Here is a 27,398-nt window from a genome sequence, read left to right as displayed (position 1 = left end):
ATTCTTTTATTTCCCCAAGATGTCTCCGTAAATTAGTCCTAAATCAAAAATCAAGGAAACCTATGCAAGTGGAATTAGCCAGTGGGAAGATTCTTTTCACTCACCTTGAGACTGACCTTATTCAGTTTAGCTTAGATGGGAATGTAACAGAGTGCCAGTTCAGAGTCCTACCCCTGAGAATATATGACGGAATCCTTGGAATGGATTGGCTTCAAAAGAATCAGGCTGACATTCATTGTCACAAAGGAACCATCTCTTTCCTTGATCTTCACGAGAATAAAGTTCAAGGAATTGGATTTTTTTGATCCCCAGTGCTGTAATTATTCAAGGCTTTCATCAAATTATTAAAAGGGATCAAAAAGAGGCAAGCTCTGTATGTCATTAAAATGAATCTAGTAGACATAAAATGCAAGGCTAAAGAACCAGAGTGGCTAAGTGAGTATGCAAATGTATTTCCTGAAGAGCTGACTGAGATGCCTCCGTCTCTCATGAAGTAGATCATGAGATCAAATTAACCCCCGCCGGAGCTCAGCCACCAGTAGCCCAACCTGCATACAAAATGCCAGTCCTCCGTGAAGCCATAGAACTTAAGGAACAGTTAAGACAAGGTTAGAGCAGGGATTCGTTAGACCTAGTGTCTCACCTTGCGGTGCGCCCGTTCTCTTTCAAAAGAAGAAAGATGGAACGTTAAGACTCTGTGTATTGACTACAGAGGACTGAATCAATTAACAATTAAGAATAAGTATCCTATTCCTAGGATTGATGAACTTCTGGATCGATTAAGAGGTACCCAAATGTTTATAAAGATAGATCTCAAATCCGGGTACTACCAGATCAGAATCAAGGAGCAAGACATCCCAAAGACAGCATTCAATACTCGCTATGGGCATTATAAGTTCACAATCATGCCGTTTGGATTGCCTAATGCCCCGGTGACATTCAATACTCGCTATGGGCATTATGAGTTCACAGTCATGCCGTTTGGACTGACTAATGTCCCGACGACATTCAATCGTCTTATGCAAGATATTCTCAGAGAATACTTGGATGATTTTGTTCTTGTCTTCTTTGATGATATCTTAGTATACTCAAAGAATACTGCAAATCATGGAGATCATGTGCACAAAGTCTTGGAAATCCTATGGAAACACCAACTCTTTGCAAAGAAGAGCAAGTGTTCCTTCTCTGTTGACCACGTGGAATACTTGGGATTCATAGTGTCAAAGGATGGGATTTCTCCTGACCCCGCAAAGATCCAAGCAGTAGTTGAATGGCCAGAACCCAAGTCAGTAAAGAAAGTCAGAGGATTCCTAAGGTTAACCGGATGGTATAGGATCTTTATACCTAGGTATGCTCAGATAGCATCCCCTTTAACTACCCTTCTCAAGAAAAGTACACTTTTTCAGTGGACTACAATGTGTCAAAGTGCCTTTGATAAGCTGAAGACAGCCTTAGTAATAACCAACCCTGTCCTTAAATTGCCAGATTTTACCAAACCCTTTGAGGTATTTATTGATGCCAGTGGATTTGCCGTAGGTGGTGCTCTAATGCAGGAAGGTCATGCAGTGGCCTATGAATCCAGAAAACTCTGAACACATGAGAGTAATTATGCCGTCCATGACTTGGAGTTACTCTCAGTAGTGTATGCTCTGAAGTTGTGGTGGAGAAATTATCTTTTGGGACAAAGATTCACCTTGATGACAGATCATCAAAGTCTGAAGTGGATCTTCACCCAAAAGGATCTCAACATGAGATGGATGCAGACCCTGTAGGAGTTTGATTTTGAAATAAAGTATCAGTCAAGGAAAGAAAATGTGGTTGCAAATTTGCTCAGCAGAAAAGCCTTCTTACAATAACAGTGGTGTCAAATCCATTGATCAATGAAGCAAACGAGAAAATCATGCAGGACAAATTCTTTGCCCCTATCCCTTCTGATGTAGGAAAGTATTACTCCTCAGGAAATGAGTCGAGTTCTTGGATACAAACTGGATGAAGGATGCATGTATTTCAATAATCGGCTATGTATCCCCAATGATGCAAGAATAAAGGAAAGAATTCTGAGAGAAGCCCATGATAGCCTGATAGCTGGACATCCAGGGTATATAAAAACCTATATGTCTATAACGAAAAGCTTCTTCTGGCCAGGACTCAAAAAGTATATACTTGATCATGTAAGGAAATGTTTGATGTGCCAAAGAGTCAAGGCAGAGAGAGTCAAGATGCGAGGGAAACTGCAACCTCTAGACATTCCACAGATGAAGTGGGAATGCATCAGTATGGACTTTATCACCGGATTACCTTCAGTGCAATTAGGTTACAACTCCATTTTTGTGGTAGTTGACGGGCTAACCAAAGTTGCCCATTTGATTCCAGTGACAAAAACATACTCTGCAATGGATGTTGCCAGAGTTTTCCTTAAGGAGATCTTCAGATTGCATGTTTACCCAGGAGGATAGTAAGTAACCAAGATCCCAAATTCACATCGAAATTCTGGACTGCGTTCTTTGAAGCAGTAGTAGGAACTTTCTTGGATCTCAGCACAGCCTATCACCCCAAAATAGATGGCCAGACAGAAAGGGTGAATCAAGTAATTGAAGATATCCTTCGGTCATGCTGCAGCAGCGCAGGGAACCCAAGAAGTGGTTGTCATTTGCATTTGGTTGAATTTGCTTACAATGCTTTTTATCATCAGAGCATTGGGATGAGTCCTTTCAAAGCTTTGTATGGACAAGATTGCCTTACACCGTTGACTTGGTTTGACCCATTGATCAGAGTCAAAATGTCCAGACAAATGCTTGATGACATGGACCAGCAGATCCAATCAATCCGTAAAGATATAAAGGCAGCCCAAGACAGGCAAAAGTAGTATGCAGATAAAAAGAGATCAGAGAGAGAGTTTGAAGAATCAGATATGGTCTTCATTCGAGTACGACCAAAAAGAATTTCCTTATCCTTAGGGAAGTACAAGAAGCTCTCTCCCACATAATATGGGCTGTATGCTGTCATAAAGAAAGTGGACGATCTAGCCTACAAACTTCTTCTGCCTCCCCATCTCAAGGTACATGATGTATTCCATGTCAGTTTGCTTAAGAAGTATGTACCTAGCCCGAATCACATGCTTGATGATGAGCAATTGATCTCTCCAACTCAAGGCCAGATGGTACTCCAACCTGAGGAAATCCTTGATGTTTGGGAGAAGATTCTCAGGAGCAGAGTCCTGAGAGAATTCTTAGTAAAGTGGAAGTTCTTCCCTCTAGAAGACGCCACCTGGGAGAAAGAAGAAGAGTTGGCGAATGATTACCCCCACTTTGCGAGATCAGGACATCTCGCGTTTTTCAAGTGGGAGAGGATGTAAGATTCCTCCTTAGCCTGAATATCAAATAAGCCTCTACTTCAATCCCTTGTAATCATTCTATGTTTCTGAATACAAGAAAATATCATTTTTCCTTGTTTTGCCTAGTGAGATAAAAATTTCTAGAGAGTGGTAAATCAAAATTGGGATATTTTTAGATAAATAAAGTCTACAAATATCAAAAAAATGTTTCCCTGAAACAAAAAATCAAAATAGATTTTCCAAGGTGCAATTGGAATTAATTAAAATTGATTCAGAAGACCTTAGCCTAAGGGTCCAGATTTTTGAAATTTTTTTGATTATGGTCCAGTTAAGGTTCCTATGGACCAATAAGATTAATCCAAGTGTTGGGACAAGATAAATCCAAAGAATAAAAGAAAATACCCAAAAATGAGTAAATACCCACATAAGATGAAGAGTTGACCAAGTACTAGGTTTATTAGTTAAAAATTATGAAGTATTAATAAAAAATGAGATATTTTGGAGTAATCATTCATTTTTGACACATGTGTAAGGAAAAGGGAGACCTTCAAGGAGGCTCCTACTTCACATACTTGGATGAGTTTAAAACTCAAAAATAATAGGATATTTTTATCTCTCCTCTCTCCTAGATCAAAACAAATCAAAAAGGGGGCTAAACTGGTCCAAATCTTGTCCAAATTCAGCCAAATTGAAGCTGGAAAACTCTAGAACTCAGTTGGACTCAGTTAGTGGCTTGCCTCTCCTATAAATAGCTATACCCTCATTCCTTTGTATTATTATCTGTGAACTAAACTATGCTGGTATTACTATAAACTAAGCTTAATTTCTATTATCCTCTAAAAACCTCTACAAAATTGAAGATATTGGAGCTTCTCTCTCTCTTCAATCTTCCTTGGTGAATCCTACAGCATACCAAACCAATTGATTGGTTGAGGACCTCTACTATGATTAAAGAATCAAGTAAATTAGAAGGTAAAGTGTGGATTATTGTCTTTTTCTTATTAAAACTCCAAATGCTTCTATTCTCAACCCCTTTCAAGCTTTAGAAGCTTTAATTTGAATGGCTTTTGATTACTATTGAAGTTCTTTTATGAATTGTAATAAAGAAACACATAAATTTCCATTTATGCTTAATTTTAATGGTTTTTAAGCATTTCTCTCTCTCCCCCCAAAGAAAGGTCATTCCTATGACCTATTCTCAATCCAAATGAAGCTTCTCATGAAGCATTTCTCTAATCCAAAAGTAATTTCTATGCTTGTCTAATTGGAGGCCAAAATAATAGCTTTTTAATGCTTTTATGATATTTATTTCATAGAGAAATTATGAATCAATCCATAATTGGATAATGATCCAATTAGTGTCATTCTAATCATATCAATAATATTAAACTTCATTCTTTCAATTAAATTGAGAATTATCAATAATACCAGTGGAGCTATGGCAAAATGTTTGTAAAATAAACACATAAAAAAATTTCATTCATAATATGAAAAGAGGACTTCCTACCATATTCTAGGAATTATCATCCTAGCTTAATTGAATGATTCTCATTGTAATTGTGGAGAAATTGATTTTTATGTTTATGCATAATTAGTAAATTAGGAAAAAGAGAAATTTCTAGTAATTTATTTTTATGTAGTAATCCCCATGACATTGGAAATCCATGTATTCCAATGATTTAGAGAAAAACAATTAGAATGCTAAAATAATGTATATTTTATGAAAGATTTTAGTTAAATTTATCTTTTTGTATAGATAAATTTTTATGATGAAAGAGGAATTCCCACCATATTGGAATCCAATTAATTAAATGAAGAAAGTGTAATTCCTAGTGCAAAGGAATTAATGGAGATTTTTATTTAAATTTTAAGAGAAAAAAATTAGTTAAATTTATCTTTTTGCATAGATAAGTTTAAATGATAAAAGAGGAATTCCCACTATATTGGAATTCAAATGTTTAGATGAGAAAAGTGGATTTTTTAGCTTAAAAGAATTAATGGTTATTTTTATTTAATTTCAAGAAGAATTTTAATAGATTTAATTTATGGAAAAGAGGAATTCCCATGATAATTGGATTGCACTCATTGAAATGAGAAAAAGAAGGATTTCAAGTTTATTCAAAAAAATAGGTATTGATATTTTAGTTAAAAGATGAATTTCCATGATATTTGAGAAAAGATGGATTTGAATTAAATTCTAATGTCAAAAGATTAATTTCCATCATAATTCTACCTAATGAATTAAGGTTGAGAATTTATGTGGAAAAGAGAATATCTTGGATATTTGAATTGGTAAAATCACTAAATGGATATTTACCCACAAACTAGATGTTTAGTTGAAATGGAATCCTGGTAGAACTAAACTGAATGAATTTAGTTAGACCACATGAGGTCAAACAGCAGTAAACCTAATTGTCCTCTCGAATTGAATCAGACAAAAACTTTGTGACCAATTCTAGTTACTAAATTCAAAGAATAGACTACCGGAACTAATCTAGTTTTTCCCTGACCAATCTAGTTGGATAAATGGATAAAATGACAGGTAGATTACCCTCATGAGAGATCAAGGATCCTCATTATGAGAGATCAAGGATCCTCATTATGAAACTGGGAATTATTGGAAAAAGGATCTTTAGAACCGATCTCAAACTGGAATCTCACTTGCATTGGAAACTCTGTTTTTTATTCAAAGGACTGTTTTACACCAGAATGCTGGAGGAAGCATTTGGCTTATGTTTTTCTAAGAGGAGGATCCTGAGAAGACCTTGTTCTGTGAGAGGGGATCATCGACTGTGCCTCGAAAATGAGGAAAAAAGCGATGATTCCATGGACCAAGTGTAAGTCTCTTCTTGATCTGACCATGTGACTTCAAGTTCGGTCAGATCTGTTTAATTTAGTCAAGACTTGACTCATTAGAGTAATCTCTTAGTTAAAAGATTTTTCACCTTCCTGGAGGAATCACCCGTTCCTTTGGGGCGAGAGGAGTCTTCCGAGCCCATCGGTACCGCCCCCAGGCTAGCCTCTCGGTCTCGGACATCCGTGGGCGAGGCCCCGAGTGTGCAGGACCCCGCCCCGCGCGGAGGTCGACGTCGCTTCTGCCGCCGCCGGCACACAGGAGCCCTAGAGCGACGGGCGGGCGGGGACCTCACAATATGGATAGATGCGAGTGGATGAGATCTAATGAGGATAAATGAGGAAAGATGCGATGAGATGAAAAATGATGTGATTGGATGAGAATGGAAATACATATGAAATGGATGTGGATTAAGTAATGTGGTTTAATGTGGAACAATGTGGAAAGACAAGAGTTCGTTATAGAAACTATATTTATGACCTATTTTTAAATGACTGTTTTATGTCAAGAATGCTGGGGAAGCATTTTGACCGTCTTGTGATTAAGGTTGTGGAGACCTAACTGATAAAGTTGCAACAGCTGACGGAGAGTCAACGGAGGACGTCTCACGTAGCAAGGTCTCGACCGAGATCTTGACCAACCTCGGTTTGATTTAAATGGTGAGCTTCGGGTATGGTAGATGAGGGACCAAGGAAGCGGCCTATGAGTGAAATGCTAGGTGACCTGTGAAGGATCCTAGAGGGTACTGACCATACTGTGCTCAGGCTTTGGGTTGCCGAAGATACCCACACGTGCGTCGGGGAAGATATTGGAACAAGGAGTAAGAGTTGTTTTTTGAAATCGGGCATGGATTTGGTTGATTGACCTTACTGGTCCTCAAAACGGATGAGTCCATGGCCTTTTTATATGGATCTATTGGTTGATTTGCTGATCTTCAATGGAGATTCCATCTTGATTTTTATAAGAGAATATATTGCCAGGTACTATGAGCTAGGAACTATCGAAAAGGCCCCTGAGTGGATAGGTGGTGAGTGTTCTGGTTGCCAATGATGCCATAAATACTCCGATGAAGGAATGATTGGAAATTAGGATTCAACACCAGATATTTGGGAGGATTATGATCAGTGACACTATGGTTTCATTAAATGATTGTTTTAAAGATAGCTGAATCTGTGAAGAAAGCAATTTCATATTGGGTGTGTAAGTGGTGTGATTGGCACTAAATTTGCATGAATATCTGGCTAGGGGCTCTGGGAACTCTTTTCCCTGGTACCTGGGACAAAACCTAACCGAATACTTAATTAGATCCCATCACTACAGTGGTTGGGTGGTTGGCTTACCCATGGGACTGTAGGCTGGACTGATGGATCCGTAAATTGAGACTCAATTTTGTTATAGTATGATAGATGAAGTAAATCTTGGATAGTAATTGTTTTATGGAAAGCTGTGCCTCTCGATGGGAAAAAAAGCGTTGATCTCTATGATCCAAGTGCAAGTTTCTTCCTTGATCTGACCAAGCGACTTACAGGTTCGGTCGGATCAGTTCAGTCAGCAATGACCTTGACTGCGTTAGAGCCAAAAATATCCTGGTGGAATCGCCCGTGCTTCTCGGGCAAGGGAAGTTTTTTCGGGTTCGGTTTTGGAATGGTTGGCTAACCCATGGCCCAGATGGATCGGAGGATTCCTGAGAAACAACTAGATACGATTAGTTACGTTAATTAGTTTAAATCCTGTGAAGACCTTGTTCTATGGGAGGGGATCAGCGGCTATGCCTCGTAAATGAGGAAAAAAGCGATGATCCAAGTGCAAGTCTCTTCTTGATCTGACTATGTGACTTCAAGTTTGGTCAGATCAGTTTAACTAGTCAAGCCTTTGACACGTTTTAGAGTAATTCCCCACGTTAGATTTTTTCCCTGGCGGCAGAATCGCCCGTACCTTCCAGGGGAGGGGAGTTTTCTTGGCCCGGTCTCGAAGGGACTCCCCAGGCTAGCCTCTCGTCCACCACGGACATCCATGGGCATCCACGGGCGAGGCCCCGAGTGTGGATCCCCGCCCCACGCGGGAGACCGACCCCACTTCCGCCGCCAGCAGGTGCACCGCGGAGGGGGCGGGGACCTCACAGCTCGATAGTAGGTGACAAAAATCCCAAATTCACATCGAAATTTTGGACTGCATTCTTTGAAGCAGTAGGAACTTTCTTGGATCTCAGCACAACCTATCACCCCGAAATTGATGACCAGACCGAAAGGGCGAATAAGGTAATAAAACATATCCTTCCGTCATGCTGCGGCGGGCAGGGAACCCAAGTGGTTAAGTCATTTGCATCTGGTTGAATTTTCTTACAATGCTTCTGCATTGGGCTGTCCTTTCAAAGCTTTGTATGGACAAGATTCCCTTACACCGTTGACTTGGTCTAACCCATTGATCAGAGTCAAAATGTCCAGACAAATGATGACATGGACCAGTAGATGTAATCAATCCGTAAAGATATAAAGACAGCCCAAGACAGACAAAAGCATTATGCAGATAAAAAGAGGTTAGAGAGAGAGTTTGAAGAGTCAGATATGGTCTTCATTCGAGTATGACCAAAAAGAATTTCCTTATCCTTAGGGAAGTATAAGAAGCTCTCTCTCCCAGATACTGTTGGCCATATGCTGTCTTAAAGAAAGTGGGCAATCTAGCCTACAAACTTCTTTTGCCTCCCTATCTCAAGGTACATGATGTATTCCATGTCATTTGCTTAAGAAGTATGTACCTAGCCCGAGTCACATGCTTGATGATGAACAATTGATAGCTCCGACTCAAGGCCAGATGGTAGTCCAACCTGAGAAAATCCTTGATGTTCGGGAGAAGATTCTCAGGAGCAGAGTCCTCAGAGAATCCTTAGTAAAGTGGAAGTTTGTCCCTCTAGAAGACACCACTTGGGAGAAAGAAGAAGAGTTGGCGAAGGATTACCCCCACTTTGCGAGATGAGGACATCTCGCATTTTTCAAGTGGGAGAGGATGTAAGATTCTTCCTCAGCTGGAATAACAAATAAGCCTCTACTTCAATCCCTTGTAATCATTCTATGTTTCTGAATACAAGAAAATATTATTTTTCCTTGTTTGGCCTAGTGAGATAAAAATTTCTAGAGAAGAGTGATAAATCAATATTGGGATATTTTTGGATAAATAAATTCTACAAATATCAAAAAAATGTTTCCTTGAAATAAAAAATCAAAATAGATTTTCCAAGGTGCAGTTGGAATTAATTAAAAATGATTTAGAAGACCTTATCCTAAGGTTCAAGATTTTCTAAAAATTTTGGATTAAGGTTTCAAGATTTATTAGTTAAAAACTATAAAGTATTAATAAAAAAATGAGATATTTTAGAGTAATCATTCATTTTTGACACATTGGTAAGGAGAAGGGGGCCCTTCAAGAAGGCACCTATTTCACATGTGTGGATGAGTTTTTAACTAAAAAATAATAGGATATTTTATCTCTCCTCTCTCCTAGATCAAACCAAATAAAAAAGGGAGCCAAACTGGTCCAAAACTTGTCCAAATTCAGCCAAACTAAAGCTAGAAAATTCTAGAACTCAGTTGTACTCAGTTAGTGGCCTCCTGCACCTATAAATAGACTCTCATTCTTTTGTATTCTCATCTATGAACTAAACTATGCTGGTATTGCTCTAAGATAAGCTTATTTTCTATTATCCTCTAAAAATCCTCTACAAATTGAAGAGATTGGAGCTTCTCTCTCTCTTCAATCTTCCTTGGAGACTCCATCAACATATCAAACCAATTGATTGATTGGGAGCCTCTACTTTGATCAAAGAATCGAGCAATCTACAAGGTAAAATGTGGTTTATGGTCTTTTTTCTTTAATCTCTAAATGTTTCTCTCTTCTCAACCCCTCTCAAGCTTGAGAAGCATTTAATTGAATGGCTTTTGAATACAATTGAAGTTCTTTATTGAATTGTAATGATAAAACACATAAATTTTTATTTATGCTTAAATTATAATATATTTTTTTAAGCATGTCTCTCTCTCCCTCAAAGAATTGTCATTCCTATGACCTATTCTATATTCAAATGAAGCTTCTCATGAAGTAATTCTCTAATCTAAAAGTAAATTCTATGCTTGTCAAATTGGGGCCAATTAAGTGGCTTTTAACGCTTTTATGCTATTTAATTTATGGAAATTTTAAGAATCAAGCCCATAATTGGATATTGACCCATTTAATGGTTATTCTAATTATAGGGATATTACTAAACTTTATGCTTTCAAATTATTTGAGAATTATCAGTAATAGCAGCGGAGCTATGTGGTTAAATTTTTAAAAAATTAACACATAAATCATTTTCATTCATAATATGAAAAGAGGAATTGTTAGTCACATATGTTCTTTGATCGTTTGCAGCAAAAGCATGCACACGAGAATATTGCCAAGATGCAAGATAGGCAAGGAGTATTGATTATTGATCTTTTTTGTGTTCTAGATGTGTTTATGGACTTTTATCGCCATTTGTTGGGTTCGCCAAGAGGTCATATTTCCTAATGTCATTGTAGCTAGAGAGTCTTTGTTTCACTTGGTTTATCACCAGGTATTAGATGTTTCTGCAAATGAATTGGAAAGAGATATTTTTGAGGATGAGGTGGAAGCTATGTTGAAGCGTTTTCCTAAAGTGAAAAGTTGAGGATGGGATGGACTCCCCAATGAGCTTTTCATGAAGTATATTGATGATTTTCAAGAGGTGTGGAATACATGTATCATGCCTGCGAGTTGGAAGATTGGGCTTGTACATTTACTACTTGTTCCATCCCCAACTAATCTACATCAATGGAGACCAATCACATTGATGGGGGCCATGTATAAGATATTTTCAAAGGTTGTGGCCAATAGGTTGCAGTGTTTTCTTCCTACTTTGATTCATCCAAGGCAATATGGATTTATTAAAGGTTGAAATATTTTGCATAATATATTGAATGTACAAATTGGAATTGATTATGCAAGGGCTTCAAGGCAAGAGGTGGCTATGATTCAATTAGATATTAAAAAGGCTTATGATCACGTTAGTTGGTCTTTTCTTTCACAGCTTATGTAGGCTATGGGATCTGGCCCTCGCATCATGCATGTCTTCTTTGATTTATACTATTAGCTAACATGTAGTGGCTAGGCTTTTGATTAATGGTGGGGTGACTGAGCCCATTCATTTGACGAGATTGGTCAGGTAGGGATGCCTACTTAGCCCTCTCTTGTTTGTAATTGTTACACATCCAATCTTATCTTCTCGACTGGATAAGCTAGTGGAGGATGGTGAAGTTGTAGGGCTTACACTTCCAAGTGGAGGATGGTGAAGTTGTAGGGCTTACACTTCCAAGTGGAGAGCAGATGGTTGGCCAGGTATTGGCAAATGATTCTTTCATGTTCCTTAAGGCTCAAAGAGATAATGTTCAGAAGGCTATGGTTGGCTGTTTGGGATACTTTTGGTCTTGCTTTAGGGTTATGCATTAATATGTAGAAATCTGCTCTAATAAGCTATACTGAGAGCGATTTGGTTGGTTTGGGATGGAATGGGTAGGTCATACAAAGGGGGTGCATAACATGCCACTTGGGTTATCCGATTGGAGTTGATGTTGATTCACATACTTTGTTGGCATGGATTTCTGTAAGGATAAACGATAAGTTTGTGTATTGGAAATCTCAGGGTTGGCCTATACATGTTCGGCTCAAAGTGGCACAATCCATTATGATGATTAGCATGATATCTTTTTTCCTGCCTTTATTGCCATGGATGGGAAAATCTTTGCTTCAGATACAACAGCCAATTTGATTTATGCTATGGAAAAGAGCAGGAAATCAGGGGCAGACGTGGATTTCTTGGAAACATGTTACTACTCTGAAGAGGAGTGTAGGGGCAGCCCTATTAGATGTCAGATTATATATGGTTGCTAGGAGATGGCCTTGATTGCAAGATAGGTGTGTATCTCAAGAGCCATGGGTGGTAATGGCTAAGGATCTCATAGAGGAGGTCACACTTGTGGTAATACTAGGATTGACGATACATGGTGGGATGTAGTGAATGGTTCACAATAGGTTCGAGTGGTGGATTCACCTCTCCTTTCTCATTTGATGATATTATGGAAGGAGGTGTTGGCACACACTAAATGGAAGCCTTCAGATCAACGGGTGGTTGCAGTTAAATTCTATGTGGCAGGTGAGGTGTTGGCTACTTTGTGACTTCTGGAGTGACCTGACAAACTTATTGAGTGGCCAAAATTCAATAGAATGGCATGATTGGGACTAGTGAGAATTTTGGATGCTTTGTTGCCACATACAGGCTGCTTATTGTCTTTTTGGAAAATCCGTCATATTTTTGGGTTCCACATGGATATGTACAGTTATGGGAGAAGGTGAGGGTAGAACTTACATCGTTTGATGATATTTCTCAATTGGAGGATCAGCAACCTTAGTTAGATTGGGCATTTGGAAAGCCTTAGGACATTGTCCCCAACATACAACAAATTAAGTGTGAGATCCCACTGCCCCCTCTGCGTACCGGATTCCCGGATGGTAGCAGTGGAAGTAGCTTCCTCTTGCACGGGGGTGGTAGGGTTTCTCACTCAGGACCTCGCCCTCAAATGTCCGGGCACGAGACTAAGCTAGTGGTCATTCCAAAAACCGAAACCGGGAAAATTTTCCCTACCCAAAAAACGGGGACGATTCCACCATTTTTATTTTCTTAACTAATTTCTCTAACGAGGTCAATATACTGAACTAACCTTCATCTAATTAAATCAGATAGAAGGGAAACTATTACAGACTTAACTTGAAAGAATCAATGCTTTTTTCCTAATTGAATCAGGCACAGCCATTGATCTATTCATCAGAGAAGTCTTCAGGCTTTTAATTAACTACTCGAGTTCTACTATTGATCAATTTTATTATTAAAACTCTACTGATTCCAGCCTAACCCCATCCGGCCCATGGGTTAGCCATCGCCCAACCACTGGAATTGGTAGAACCAGACAAGTACTCACCCACCCATAATTGAATGCCTTTCTTAACTTTTGCTTTAGAATACAAATACGCACACACTCCTCTTTAAACTTTCACTTTTAAAACAATCCATTCACAAACAATCATTGGTTACAGATGTCATAACTCAAAATTTTCATTCAATCCTTGTTTCTCACAAACAGTATCACTCTGGACTCTCCGTTGAGACCAGTAGGTCAGCAACGAGATCCAGTAATAGATTACAATAATTTTCTCATCATCATACATATATATATCTTCCACGACATACGCATGGGTGTCCTAAGCACCGCGAGCCCGTGCATCACCTGGTCAAAACCCTCCAGGATCCTCCTTAGGTGTCCTGGCACTTCACTCAGGGACCGCTTTGTTGGCCCTCGCCCATCGTACCGGAAGCACACCATACCCAGGCTGGTCAAGAGCTAGGTAGGTTTTTGCCGCATGAGCCGTCCCCTTGAACACTCCCCGCGAGCTGTTGCAACCGAACTTTCCTTAGAAAAACACATATACCAAATGCTCCCTCCAGCATTCTGGCGTAAGACAGTCCTTTAAGAAAACAGGGTTTCTATGCAAGTTTTCAAATTTGATTTTCTTTTGAATACAATGAGTATATCTTAATTCCGTATCCCAAGACTTCTAGATCACAGGTCTGGATTCCCAAGCAGAATTTCTCGAATTCTATTATCTTGATCCTCAGATCAAAATCAAAGGTCTCAATTTAATTTCAGATTCGGTGGGTGATTTGATTGAATTTTCCTGAACTGGTCACATCATCTTTTCTTGAAATTGACGAAGGAGATTAAGTCGTGGTCATAGTTTGATCCAGGGTTCGAGTGTGGAAAGGTTCTCCTTGAAATATCTAAAAAAGGAGTGATTCCATGGACTAAGTGCAAGTCTCTTCTTGATCTGACTATGTGACTTCAGGTTCGATCAGATCAATTTAACTAATCAAGACTTTGACACGTTAGAGTAATTCCCTGTTAGAAGATTTTTTTCCCTGGCGGAATCACTCGTGCCTTTCAAGAGGCGAGGGGAGTCTTCTGGGCCCGGTCTCAGAGGGACCGCCCGGGCTAGCCTCTCGTTCTCTCGGACATCCGCGTGAGCGATTACCCTGATGAGAGATCAAGGATCCTCATTATGAAACTGGAAATTATGAAAAAAGGGTTTTTGGAACTAATCTAAAATTGGAATTTTACTTGCATTGGAACCTCCGTTTTTTTTCAAAGGACTATTTTACACCAGAATGCTAGAGGAAGCATTTGGCTTATGTTTTTCTAAGAGGAGGTTTGTTGGAACAGCTAGCGGGGAGTCCTCAAGGGACGTTGCTCGCGGCGGCAAAGCTTGCCGAGGTCTTGAGACCAGCCTCGGTACAGCTAAAATGGTGCACTTCCAGTAGTACGATGGGCGAGGACCGACGAAGCGATCCCTGAGTGAAGTGCTAGGACACCTAAAAAAGATCCTAGTGGGTTCTGATCAGGCGATGCACAGGCTCTCGCGGTTGCTAGGACACCCATGCGTATGTGGAGGAAGATTTTGAATGGACTAAAAGGAAAGATTTTGAGAACCAAATTTTTATACTGGATCTTGTTGGTTGGCCAGCTAGTCTTCAACAGAGTCCAGAAAATATTATTGTAATACAATGGACTCAGAATTTTGGAAAATGATGATAAAAAATATTATGATTTTTACTGAAGGATTGTTTTAAAGCCATTCGAATCTATTATAAATGGCAATTTCATATTGGGTGTGTACGTGGTATGTCTACCTTAATTTTTGCATGAATCGTCGGCTAGGGGACATGGCAACTCTTTTCCTCGGTACCCGGGCAAAAACACAACCAAATCTTTATAAAGAAATCCCACCAATATAGTGGTCGGGGGTGGTTAGCTAACCCATGGGCCGGATGGGGTTAGGCTAGATGATCAGAGGATTCCTGAGAAACAACTAGATACGATTAGTTACATTAATTAGTTTAAATCCTATGAAGACCTTGTCCTGTGGGAGGGGATCAGCGGGGCTGTGTCTCGTAAATGAGAAAAAAAGCGGTGATTCCATGGACCAAGTACAAGTCTCTTCGTGATCTGACTATGTGACTTCAGGTTCGGTCAATCAGTTTAACTAGTCAAGACTTTGACACGTTAGAGTAATTCCTCGCCCCCGTTAGAAGATTTTTTCCTTGGCAAAATCTCCCATGCCTTCCGGGCGAGGGGAGTCTTCCGGGCCTGCACGGTCTCGGAGGGAACACCCAAGCTAGCCTCTCGTCCCCCGGACATCCACGGGCGAGGCTCCGAGTGTGGATCCCTGCCCCGTGCGGGAGGCCGACGTCGCTTCCACCGCCGCCGGCACGTGCACCGCGCGGAGGGGGCGGGGACCTCACAATTTTATACGGCCTACTTAAAGTATTCGTTGGTACTATGATTCCCTTGGTATTAAGGTGCGCCGCCGAGACAGGTGTTAAGGAAGGCCATTGGGGCGGTGCTAACATGCAGGGTGGCTGCCCGACACCTCTTGTAGCTCTAGCCCATGGCACAGGTTAACAAGGGGCCAACACTTAGCATGCCTGGTGGATCGAATTCCCAACCCGACGACCCAAACCCAAATTAAAAATGTAATCTTTCAGAATGTTAGATGCTCCTTAGCACTATCGGGGAGTTTTGATCACTCACAACTAGGAGGGGTTTCCCCTACGGCCTCTAGTAGAGGCTTTACTGATGACCCCTGGCACAAGCACATCAAGCCCTTGATGCAGAAGAACAGCCGCCAATCCAAGGTTAACTTCAGCAAGTTGTTGAACACCTCGAAAATTGCTGAGTTGATAAAGAAATCCACCGAAAGCATCAATAAAAGCTTCAAAAAGTGATATTTAAATCCCTCGATTTGAATTGGTGAGGCTAAATCTGAAAGTGGTAAAAGCGACTGGAAATTGAAAAGAAAATTTAAAAATTTCTTGGGTAATTATTAGATTTTTCAAGTAAATTTTGGGGCTCTTTAAGCTTTGTAGGCTTTTTGTGTTGAGCTATTAAAAAGATTTTAAAAATTTTGAATTTTAAAGCCTAAGGCTAGGCTTTAATTAAAGCTTTAAAATAAAGCTTATTGAATCTTGTAACAAGCTTGTTCATAATTAAAAGAATCAATGTTGCCTGGTTGGGCTTGGGCTCTGGTGTAATACACTCTGGATACTCTTCTTGGATGCTCAGATATGCATCATCTCTCAACAGACACAACCAACACAGCCAACAGTGTTGACACAGCAAACTCAGCAGGCACAACAAGAACAACAGGCACAGCAGGATCGCCAAATGTGTTGGGATTCATCAACACATGATAGACTCACTCTAAAACACCATTACTCACAATGAATCAACATAGAAAGCACTTCAGACATAGCAACACTTACACAAAGACAACTTCAGATTGAACAGAATAATGCACAGAGGTAGATCTGGTAGAGCAGAAAACATGATGAACTTGCTTCATTGAGTAAATACATCAGCATCAGAACACGACTACATCACCCTAACTTTGCCACCTCTTGAAGAAGTAACAAGACAAAAGTAGTTGTAACGGCCCAAAACAATGTTCTTGGCATAAACATCTGACTCAGCCACATCAGACCTAGCAAAACCCGACTTAGCCACATCAGACCTAGCAAAACACGACTTAGCATAATCCCACTAAGCATTACAATATCCAGTTCAACAATAATCCACAATATTAAATCACAATTACTTAGGAATCACTCACAAAAATAATTCTAACAAATGGAAATCATTCACTACCATGCTTCACACATGAACCATGCTTCACACATGAACCATGCATCACATATAATTAATTGGATTCACTCCCATGATAAAATATTCTGAAAAATCTCACTCCCATGATAGTAGGCCACACCGATCGCCTCTACCGAAAGAAATACAAAGACACAATGACTTAACAGACAACCTTACTCAACAGTATATGAACGGAGATGAATATACAGAGACACAATCAGGAAAGAAAGCACATATAAAAATAGAGAAAACAAAAGAATAGTCTTGCTTTATTCGAGAGAGGAATTATGATACAATTGGCAGCCAGCCTTGTAATACTCAGGCTCCATCCTTTTATGCTACTTGCTTGGTATCCATTGGTACTATGATTCCCTTGGTATTAAGGTGCACCGACTGGTGTTAAGGAAACTTCATTGGCAGTGCTGACATGCAAGGCGGCTGCTCGGTGGCTCTTGTGGCTCTGGCCCATGGCACAGGATGGCCAACGGGCGGCCAACAATGGACTTCATTACAGGATTACCTTGCTAATGCAAGGTATGACTATAATATACTGGTAGTTATAGACCGGTTAACTGTATACATAGAGTATGCATATAGCTTATATATTATATGCTTGCTCTCTTTATGCATGCATGCTCTGTGCATACATAGAACTTGAATACTCTATGCATGCATAAAGAGAGCATTCATAGAGATTATGCATGCCCTGTACATGCATAAAGCATGTTCTATGCTCTATGCATGCATAAAGAGAGCATGCACTGAGTATGCAAGCTCTATGCATACTCTAAACATCCATAGAGCATAGAATATGCATGCTTGTAAGTTGTATGCATGATTTCATGCTCTATACAAGCTTAATGCTCTATGCATGCTATGTGCATGCATAAAGCATGCTCTCTATAAGCTCTATGCTCTATAGATAGAAATAGTATGCTCTCTGCAAGCTCTATGCATAGAGTATGGTCTCTCTATGCATTCATAGAGCATAGAGTATGCTCTATACATGCATAGAGTATGCAAGCTATATGCATGGAGTATGCATAAGGGAGCATAATCCATGCATAATTTATGCACTCCAAAAATAGAGAATTTAATAAGGATTTTAAAACATGGCACTTGAATAAGTGCCAAAATTCCTAAATTGGTATTTTCTCATAAATCATTATAAGAATGATGTTATCTTGAATTCCCTCATTCCTTTCAAAACCATAGATATAAACTTTCCTCTTTCTCAACCACCACGTATGCTTTTGTTCTTTGGGTGTTAGAAAGAACAATTCTTGGAAATGTTTTGCATACATTCTTTGCCTTTTCTTCCCCTAGAGGCTAAGCACTCAAATGAGAAGGTTATCATATCCATTTCCTGAGATAGCACAAGAATCCCAAATAACCTGGGCCACAATATAATTTCTTATCTTTTAATACATCTTAAATTTTGATACATTTAAAATTTACATGTTAAAGAAAAGACTATTTAACCGATTACAAAATTTAACTCACGTACTTAGAAAAACGTGACTTTCTTTATTGTACGATCATTTACGTACAAAGCAATATAGCTTTGTGAGCTCATATCCTAGCTCTAATGGATATGGACAATAAGAATAATAAGACACACCATGATAAATTTGGCTTGTAATACATCTAATTTGAGTATTCCTAGCTAGCTTGACCCTATGACTAGGTATTAAATAGTTGATAATCTTATACATCCCATAGAACAAAATAACGCCTTAAGAAAACTTTTCTTGAAATTGGGAGAAACATATATTACTTTTACCTTCTTATTACAAAGCCTATGGTTCATAAACCAAAAGGGCATAAGTCTACTAAAATCAAATATGAGAATAAGAAAACTTTTCTTGAAACTAGGAGAAACATATACTACTCTACCTTCTTACAAATGGGTAGATATAATACCACTGTTTGTAACAAATCACAAAATATGCATAAAGGAAAAGACTACCTTTAATATGCTTGACTTTCAAGCATATTTGGTGTAGATTTGATGATGAAAACTTCTCCACTTGTGAGGAGGGCTCCACGTTTGCTTCTATGAAAAGAAGAGGACTACGCAAATCCCAATGTGGGCAGGCAATATATGCACAAGGGTTTCCCCCAATTTCTAGGCCTATTTTATTATGCCTTAAAAGATAAGCAAAATTTCCACCAATCCCAATACAAAAACTTATGGATAGTGTGAAGAGGAGGTTCAACGTTTTCTAGGGAAGGGGGAGGGTCGGCTATAAATATTAACTAGTTTGTACATGGGAAAGTTTCCTAAATGAACTAGATCTCCTTTGACTTTTAAACAGCAACACACTCCACTTCCATCCTTATCCACTTTAAGATCTAGAAAATTACCACATTGTAACTCTAAATTTGGAATATGTTACCAATGGTAAATTTAGAGTTACCACATTGTAACTCTAAATTTGGAATATGTTACCAATGGTAATTTCATGAAAATCTCAAATTTATACTATGTTGGGAAAGTTTCCTAAATGAACTAGATCTCCTTTGACTTTTAAACAGCAAGTACTCCACTTCCATCCTTATCCACTTCCATTCTATAGATGGTGCGAATCAAGCATTCAATACATTCAAAATTTCCAACTTGAATGTTCAATCAAAGTAGGGCCCAAACAAAAACTCGTTGGATTATTTATTACACGGCACGACAGATGCCAGAGCCGCTTGGGCTTCCGCCGCTCAACACACCAGTAAAACGCAGCCACATTTTGTGACGTGAATAATTTAACACACCCTATTCAGAAAAGTGAAATCCAAAAAGCATTGAAATGCACCTGCCCTGTTCAAGCAATAAATGTGAATGCAACACCGAATAGCCACCATTATTCAAGCTTCTAGAGGAAACGTCACCTTATAGCCTTGTCAAATCCACATTCAACCAAGCAAAACACAGCTTGATTTAAGCTTTATTTAAATTTTAAGGGCAAAGTGTCCCATAGATACTTAACAACTTATGTATACACAAAGCCTAAACAACACCATGTGCCAAGGAAAACAGAGCTTGATTTAAGCATTATAAGCAAGTAATTAAAGGGCAAAGTGTCCTATAGATACTTAACAATTCATGCATTTAAAAAAAACACAATACACGAAATCAGAAGTCTTACGTAGTTAACCAACAAAGCCTAAAGATCACCATGTGCCAAGGAAACACATCACGTGTAAAAAAATGATCTTGTGATTACGACCTACTATGCACATTTATATAGTAAGGTCCTCCAAGAGATCACCTGTATCTACAAGCAACCTTGGGTTCTCCTCTGATGGTACTGAGATAAGGTTACACTCTATCACATTCCATACTTGGATAATAGCATGTTTTACGCATATTGCCTTTGCAAAAGTCAAATCCCGTCGTGTGATGATCTAGTCACGTGTATACCAAGGAAGTATTGCGGCTCACACAAATCTTTCATTTCAAACTTCTTCTTAGAAGCAACTTTACCTCATGAATGCCATCATCACTATCACTTAAGATAATCAAGTCGTTAACATAGATGACCACTACCACAGTCTCCCCTATTGTCAATCTTTCTCACATAAAAAGAGAAATTAGCAAATTTGGATATCAAAGATCCAATAATGAAAAGATACTCCCCTATCTTGTCTGACCAAGCTCTAGGTGCATGTTTCAAGGCCATACAAGGCTTTGCACAACTCAGAAACAAAATCTTTGTATGCATAATCCTCATATTATGGTGGTTGTAACCCATGTAAACTTCCTTCTATAAGTCACTATGTAAAAAATATTATTTACATCCATCTAATCTTATCCTGTCAAGATGTTGATGCTAATCCATCTCTACATCCGTCTAAGTTATCCATTCAAGATGTTGATGCTAATCCATTTCTACCCTAATCCTCTCTTAGAGGCATGAGACTTAACTTGGAGTGGAAACTAGGGATGCCCCAATGAAGACATTTCTCAAATTTAGATCTCTTAAACTTTTAACTTCTTTACCTTTAGTCTCTAACAAGTCCATATAACCACTTGCCAATAGGTCCAAGTCAACATACTCTCTTTCACCCATGCATCATCAACTATGATGCATCACCCAAAATATCTCCAACTTCCACATAGCATGATTAAATCTAAAGATCCAAATTAAGGATTTTGGTAGGATAGTTTGAGTACCTCCTTATTTTGTGAGTTTTTGGACTATAGTGTAGATACATAGAAATTAGTATTTTCTATGAGGGTCAAAATAGAATTCCAATCAACCTAAGATTTTACATATTTGATCAATGTGGATGGTAATACTATGATACATATGAAAGGATAGTAAATGTCCATGCCACTGAAAGAGGTTTGATACCAATTCTTAGTATCAATTTAAATAAAACTCGCTTTCCATTGGTTTGAACAAGACTCTAATATTAATCCATAGGCCAGCTTAGGACTAAGTTAAATTTACTTATACACTCCGAGTTGTATAATGCTATTAGATTTAAAAGCGTGCCTATATCTTTTTTGTGTGAAGGAACTTGTGCATAGAAATGCATTTATAACCGGTCTTTCCAAGCGTGCTTTGAACTTTTAAAAGTTACCAAGTTATTGATCCAAAGAGACTCCTCATTTGATTTGATTTAAAGCCATGAATTTCCCTATTCAACTATGAGCAAGAAGACTTTTCCAACTAGGGTTGCATAGCACATAGTAGAGAGATAGTAGAACAACACACAAAGCATCCAAAAACCTTTCCCAAGTTATGAACCATTGTAAACATTACACCTAGCATTATGCAAGCTCTTATTATTTGATATTTCCACATGCTACTAATACAAATTATAGAGAAATTCTTTATAGACTACATTTACATGGCCAAACATGCCATTTGCATAATAGTGTATGAACCCCTTCAACATATTTTTGAAAGGATTACATCCACACAATTTCCATTCAACCCGCATGTTCTACAAACTCCAAAATCAATGCCGCCACCACCTCTGGCTTTTCTACATGGGGAAGGTGACCACAATTGCTAACAAAAACTACCTTTCCATTTGGCAAATCGTTCTTGAACCTCTGCAGTAATGCACAGTGTTGCCAACCATGAGACATCTTACTACAATAGAAGTATGATTGTGAATTAGTGTTCTATTATAGTGATAGGGTACCTAAAATAATAGGCTAGAGAGGGTTTAAACTTGAGCTTGTGCACCTCCCAAGGACCATTTCTTACTCCATTGTGCTATTTATATGTGGACTCAAAGGTTCCTTTTAAAGTTTGTTTATGTATGTTAGGATAGTAAGATGCTCGGTATATTTTTGAACTTACCAAAGGGCATCTTATTTCAATACCCAATCTCATATCCCAAAAAAAAGAAGAAGAAGATAAGATGCCCATGACTCAACAATCATATCGAATGGGAATGATATATTTGAAGTACCTGTGGGGTATCTTTGCTTAATATTTTGTCTTGCTCTCCCCATATTACTAGTGTCTCCTTATTGATCTGATGATGACCACCAGCCCAACAAGACCAAGAGTTCATCAACCCAAATAGACAAATGTCAGATCATAAAAAATCTACGATTTGTAAAAGCGTATCCCAAAGATAGTTGAGGTCAACTCTTTTATTGAAGGTGTGAAAGAGAGTAGTCCAACAAGCGCTTTCTCCGAACAAGTAAAAGGATAGTACCAACTTAAAAAAAAGAGTGTGAACTTTGAAGAGAGACTAAGGATATTACCTTCGAAACATGTGAGGCCACACTGTAGCCGCCGCTTAGCATAAAGTCAACTGAAGTCGCAGCCCAACTGGGCATAAAGCAATGCAATCGCCCCACCTGCACCATATGTAAGCTTTAGTCTTTGCTGCGCGACAAGAGTTTTACAACCTAAACCCAAAATGAAACATGGCTTTATGAAACTAGTTTACAACGATGCTTAATTGCTGCTTAATCCGGTTGTTTGTTGTTGATTATCTTGCTTAATCCAAAGCCCGTTTGTTTACTGTTGGTAACTTGGTTGTCTGTTTTTTTTTAAATTCGAAAAATTGTATGTTTTTTTTATGGTTATCATATCCCTTTTTGGGAATGTTGGATGGCAGTTTAGGAAATAAGGTAAACTATCATAAATCAAGCATTGTTTTCAAATGGCATTCTCCAATTCAATGTGCTCAAAAATCAACCAAGGAATCTATTTATTTTGCCGAAACTATAATGGCTCCTGCATTAATTGTGCTGCTGATTATGAGATTGATGGAGAGAATCTCACGTTCACTTGATCAACAATCGAACCCCACTGTATCTTGTGATGGATGAGAGTATTCGCATAGGTACGCAACAAGACATTCTTCAACATGGAAACCTGAACCACCATAATTGGAGCAATTATCCATATATCTATTAAGACCACTCCTCCATGACAAGACTGATATTAGTGTTTCAATCACCAACATGGTCCAAAAGAGAACCAAAATCTGCTTACCCCGGCATATGCCATAAATCTGGGAAATGAGGCCATTATGCCAGTGCCCTTTGCATACCCTTGTGCATTAACAAGGACTAGCTTTGACACCTAAAAGCCACTTCAAGAGGTCCTTAAGACACCCATATAATAAACCATTTTCCTACACCCCTATTCACCCTTTAACATAAGAATTGTAAAATCAAAAATTTATCAGTGCTACAAACGCTTACAGCTTCTGGGTGGGCAAAGGTAAAATCTATTGCTGCAGCACCCCCAAGGCTAGCCCCTACCAGAACCATGGGTCTCTTAAGGTATGATCTCCAAAACTATCATCACAAAATTTCAACAAAAGAAATAAAAACCCAACAAAATCAGTTCATAAGCACCATGGAGAATCCCTCTTTTTGTGTTTCCAACTAAGAAAGATAAAATCTTTTTCCCTCTGAAACATCAATACTCAAACTCAATTGCACTAGTTTAGCAAGCTTATATTGCATGGTATACATAAAAGGCCATAAGTAAGCACTACGGTAACTAGAAATACACAAAGATACCTCATATAAATGCTCTCGCTTTGCAGCCACACCGACTGACGCTAGGTTCTCTGCAACAAAACATAGATTGTTGTCCCCCATTGGTGGCCATACAAACTATCCAATAGGAATAAGAGAAAAGATCCAAATAACCTTCACCTACCTAATTAATGAACCATGAAAGGACCTAAAACTGTAATACACATAATCACTTAGATGGTATAGAGTTGGCCCTTACTTAGTGTTGAATGTCGAATTATATTCCTGCCTACTGCTACAAACAAAGCTTTCTTGTTGAAAGAAACATATACTTACCTGAATATGAGAAGCCCCAGCCAAGGATATCAAAAGCCCAACATTCGATGTTGGCTTTCTCAAGCTTGGGGTATGTGTTCCTCCACTCTAGACAAGAGCTGCAAAAGGCACCAAAAAGCTCTGTTGAACTTGATCTCAAAGACTTTTAAAAGAAAATACTTACACTAATTTCTCGACTAATATATTTTGGAAGTTAATAGAAAATTTGATTGCTAAGCTATCAAGGTTGATGAGGAGAACAATCTTCTCCATTTACCTATCAAATCCATGAAGAAAAAGAACAAGAGGCAAATCCTTGTTGACTATAGCAGGCTTTACACAACTAGTCATGATGGGCTTCTCTGTCAGACTTGTCTGCATCAAAATATAAGAGGTATAGTCAGCAAATTCAAAAATACTAATAGCCCAGGGAGGAGATAACTAATAGAAGCACTAAGTTTAAAAGACTTGATTATGGGTTCGGGGGGTGCACTACTAAGAAACCCTATGTATCACGTAAACGTTCAAGGGGTATTTAAAAAACCCCTTACTTGTGAATTTTTCATGAATAAAAGACCCTTTTGTCTTTATGGACTTACGGGTTTTTTTTCAAAATTGATTAAAAAAACCCCTTTTGTATTTCTGTAAATTTTCCTTAAAATTTTGAATTCAAAAACCCCTTCATTTGAACTCACGTGCTATACTTATATATTTTTAAGTAAACCCCCCGAGATTATGGGTGCTTCTCATAAAGCCCCGTGGGTCTTACAAATATGAGCTAGCCAAAACAAGACAATTATGGGCGCAGCTTCTCATAAAAAGGGGAGCCTTACATACATCAACCCCCCAACTACAAACATCAATTATGGGTGTTTCTCATAAGAGGTGCCAGCCTTATAAACATAAGCTGTGCACAAGATAATGAGACCTTGTGCACAAGAAAATGAGCATGAAATGTTGGGTATTTGACCACCTTCCCCTCCTCCCCACCCCGGCATCTATATAAAGGCAAACATCACCAGGTGACCCACAATATACATGCAAACCCAAAACCATTATTTCTTTCTTTATAGAAATTGATCATTGTAGAATGTGGAAGACATGTGACACTAGGACACAAGACCATCCTGCCAGAGCTTTGATACTGAGCGCGCTATCCACAAAGGACTTGTCACACACAACCCAACTCAAGAGTGAAATATAATAGTGTCTAACCTTATCCACAAAGGACTTGTCACACACAACCCAATTCAAGAGTGAAATATAATAGTGTCTAACCTTTTAGATGTCCGACTCAATCTGAGTGTTATAGTTCTAATCATGTGGACATACTAACGTAGATGTGTATAAATGGCATGTGTCTATCATGTATTCCATGAAACAGACATATAAACCATATAAACATGTATACATCCTGCTAAAAAAGTGCACACTCCATAAACATATCTACACATGTATACACGCTCTCACATGCATACACCCGCTCACGCGAACTCAAACACGCACATTTTGTCTGCAAATGATAACGAACTCTAGTGCCAATGAGATACCTGTACAGGAAGTCTCTGAATTCTTGAAGCAAATGCACGTGCGCGAGGGTCTCGTAGCTGCTGGACCTCAGGTGGAAGGAAGGGAGGGAAGGTGGCCGTAGTGGCATCGAGCTGGTCGACGATCATGGCAGCCATGCAGGCTGTGAATATATTGTACTTACGGTAATTAGCCCAGTTGCAGGTGGTAGATACAGAGGGAAATGAGGCGTCCCTGCATCTGTTCCAGCACCACGGGGCAACTCGTCTCTGCCGATGTGTCGTTGCCACCCCTGGCCGTAGTGTTGCAAAGGACAGACTGTCCCAACACACAAAGTGTTTCAAGGTCAAAAAAAACTCTCTCTCTCTCTCTCTCTCTCTCTCTCTCACACACACACACACAATCCATCTGCTGTCGCTTGTTCCGTCGCCTAACAATGCATCTGATCTCCCTCTCTCTCTCTCTCTCTCTCAATCTGCCGTGAGCTCTTCGATAGCGCTCTCTCTCTCTCTCTCCCTGATGCTCTCTCTCTCTCGCAAAATCTCGCCGCCGTAAGTTTCCCTCACTCGCTCTCTCACACTCTCTCTCACAAGCTCTCTGACTGACTGACTGACTCGTACGCTCAAGCGCGCTCTCTCTTACACACACACGTACACAAAATCTGACTAACTTACCCGTAAGCTGATCTCGCTCGCTCCATCGCCGAGCAATGCGTCTCTCTCTCTCTCTCTCCCTCGCTCTTTCTCTCTCTCTCTCTCTCTCTCGGTCGCGTCGTTATGCCCTCGTTCCATCGCCATGCATCTCTCTCGCTTACTTTTAAGCTGCCCTCGTTCCATCAATGTCATGAAATAACATGTCAAATACATTTGAATGTTGACGAACATATTAAATACGTTTCAACGTCATAATTAATAACCAACGTGTTGACGAACATATTAAATACGTTTCAACGTCATCAATAATAACCAACGTGTTGACGAACATATTAAATACGTTTCAACGTCATCAATAATAACCAACATGTCAAATACATTTCAATGTCATGAATAATTAAGAAAACTACCTTCTTTACACTATTTTATTGTCTCATCACATTGACAGTTTCAATGTCATGAATAATAAAAAACTACCTTCTTTACACTATTCTATTGTCATCACATTGGGATTTTAGAGCAGCCTATGTGATATATATTGCATCCCAATCCACCTCTAATGCATCTTTTGCACCATTGTACATTGATAGAAACATAAGCTTAATCAATGTTGCCAAGGATAGTTTATTATGATCATTAAACTTGATATGATTCATCTTTGAAAAACGTCTCTCACAATTAAGGACTGTACATTGATAGAAACATAAGCTTATTCAGTGTTCCTAAGGATAGTCTATTAGATCATTAAACTTGATATGATTCGTATTTGAGAAACCTCTCTCAATTAACTGTGCTTGCCAAAACAATAACCAAGCCTGCATGCCTTACCCTTTTCATGTCACCAAAAGCTTGATCCCATTCAACATCATGTCTACAAAATTGCCAAGCCATACACATACTTTGTCTAGGGAATGTTCTCCTTAACTTAATTATGAAATCTTCATATCTTGTCTTA

General features: G+C 38.9%; 1 protein-coding gene across 2 annotated transcripts; it reads right to left on the bottom strand.

The window, feature by feature from the left end:
* Positions 1-21,726: 21,726 nt before the first annotated feature.
* Positions 21,727-26,565, bottom strand: LOC147618572 (alpha/beta hydrolase domain-containing protein VTE7-like). 2 transcript variants are annotated; one of them, XM_086775185.1, is made up of 11 exons: positions 26,465-26,565; positions 25,814-26,108; positions 24,541-24,638; positions 24,285-24,382; positions 23,991-24,040; positions 23,667-23,762; positions 23,455-23,544; positions 23,242-23,334; positions 22,716-22,811; positions 22,415-22,480; positions 21,727-22,049 (listed from the first exon to the last, which is right to left on the bottom strand). In XM_086775185.1, exons 1-11 carry the CDS (start codon positions 26,488-26,490, stop codon positions 21,924-21,926), a joined length of 1,134 nt encoding a protein of 377 aa, XP_086631311.1. In that variant the 5' UTR covers positions 26,491-26,565; the 3' UTR covers positions 21,727-21,923. The 2 variants fall into 2 exon arrangements, with proteins under 2 accessions (XP_086631311.1, XP_086631312.1); XM_086775186.1 differs by lacking the exon at positions 23,455-23,544.
* Positions 26,566-27,398: the final 833 nt, after the last annotated feature.

Source organism: Cibotium barometz, chromosome 35, assembly GCF_041138505.1.
Source record: "Cibotium barometz isolate CiBa-2024 chromosome 35, ASM4113850v1, whole genome shotgun sequence".
Lineage (NCBI taxonomy): Eukaryota > Viridiplantae > Streptophyta > Polypodiopsida > Cyatheales > Cibotiaceae > Cibotium > Cibotium barometz.
This window is presented reverse-complemented; position numbering and strand designations above follow the sequence as displayed.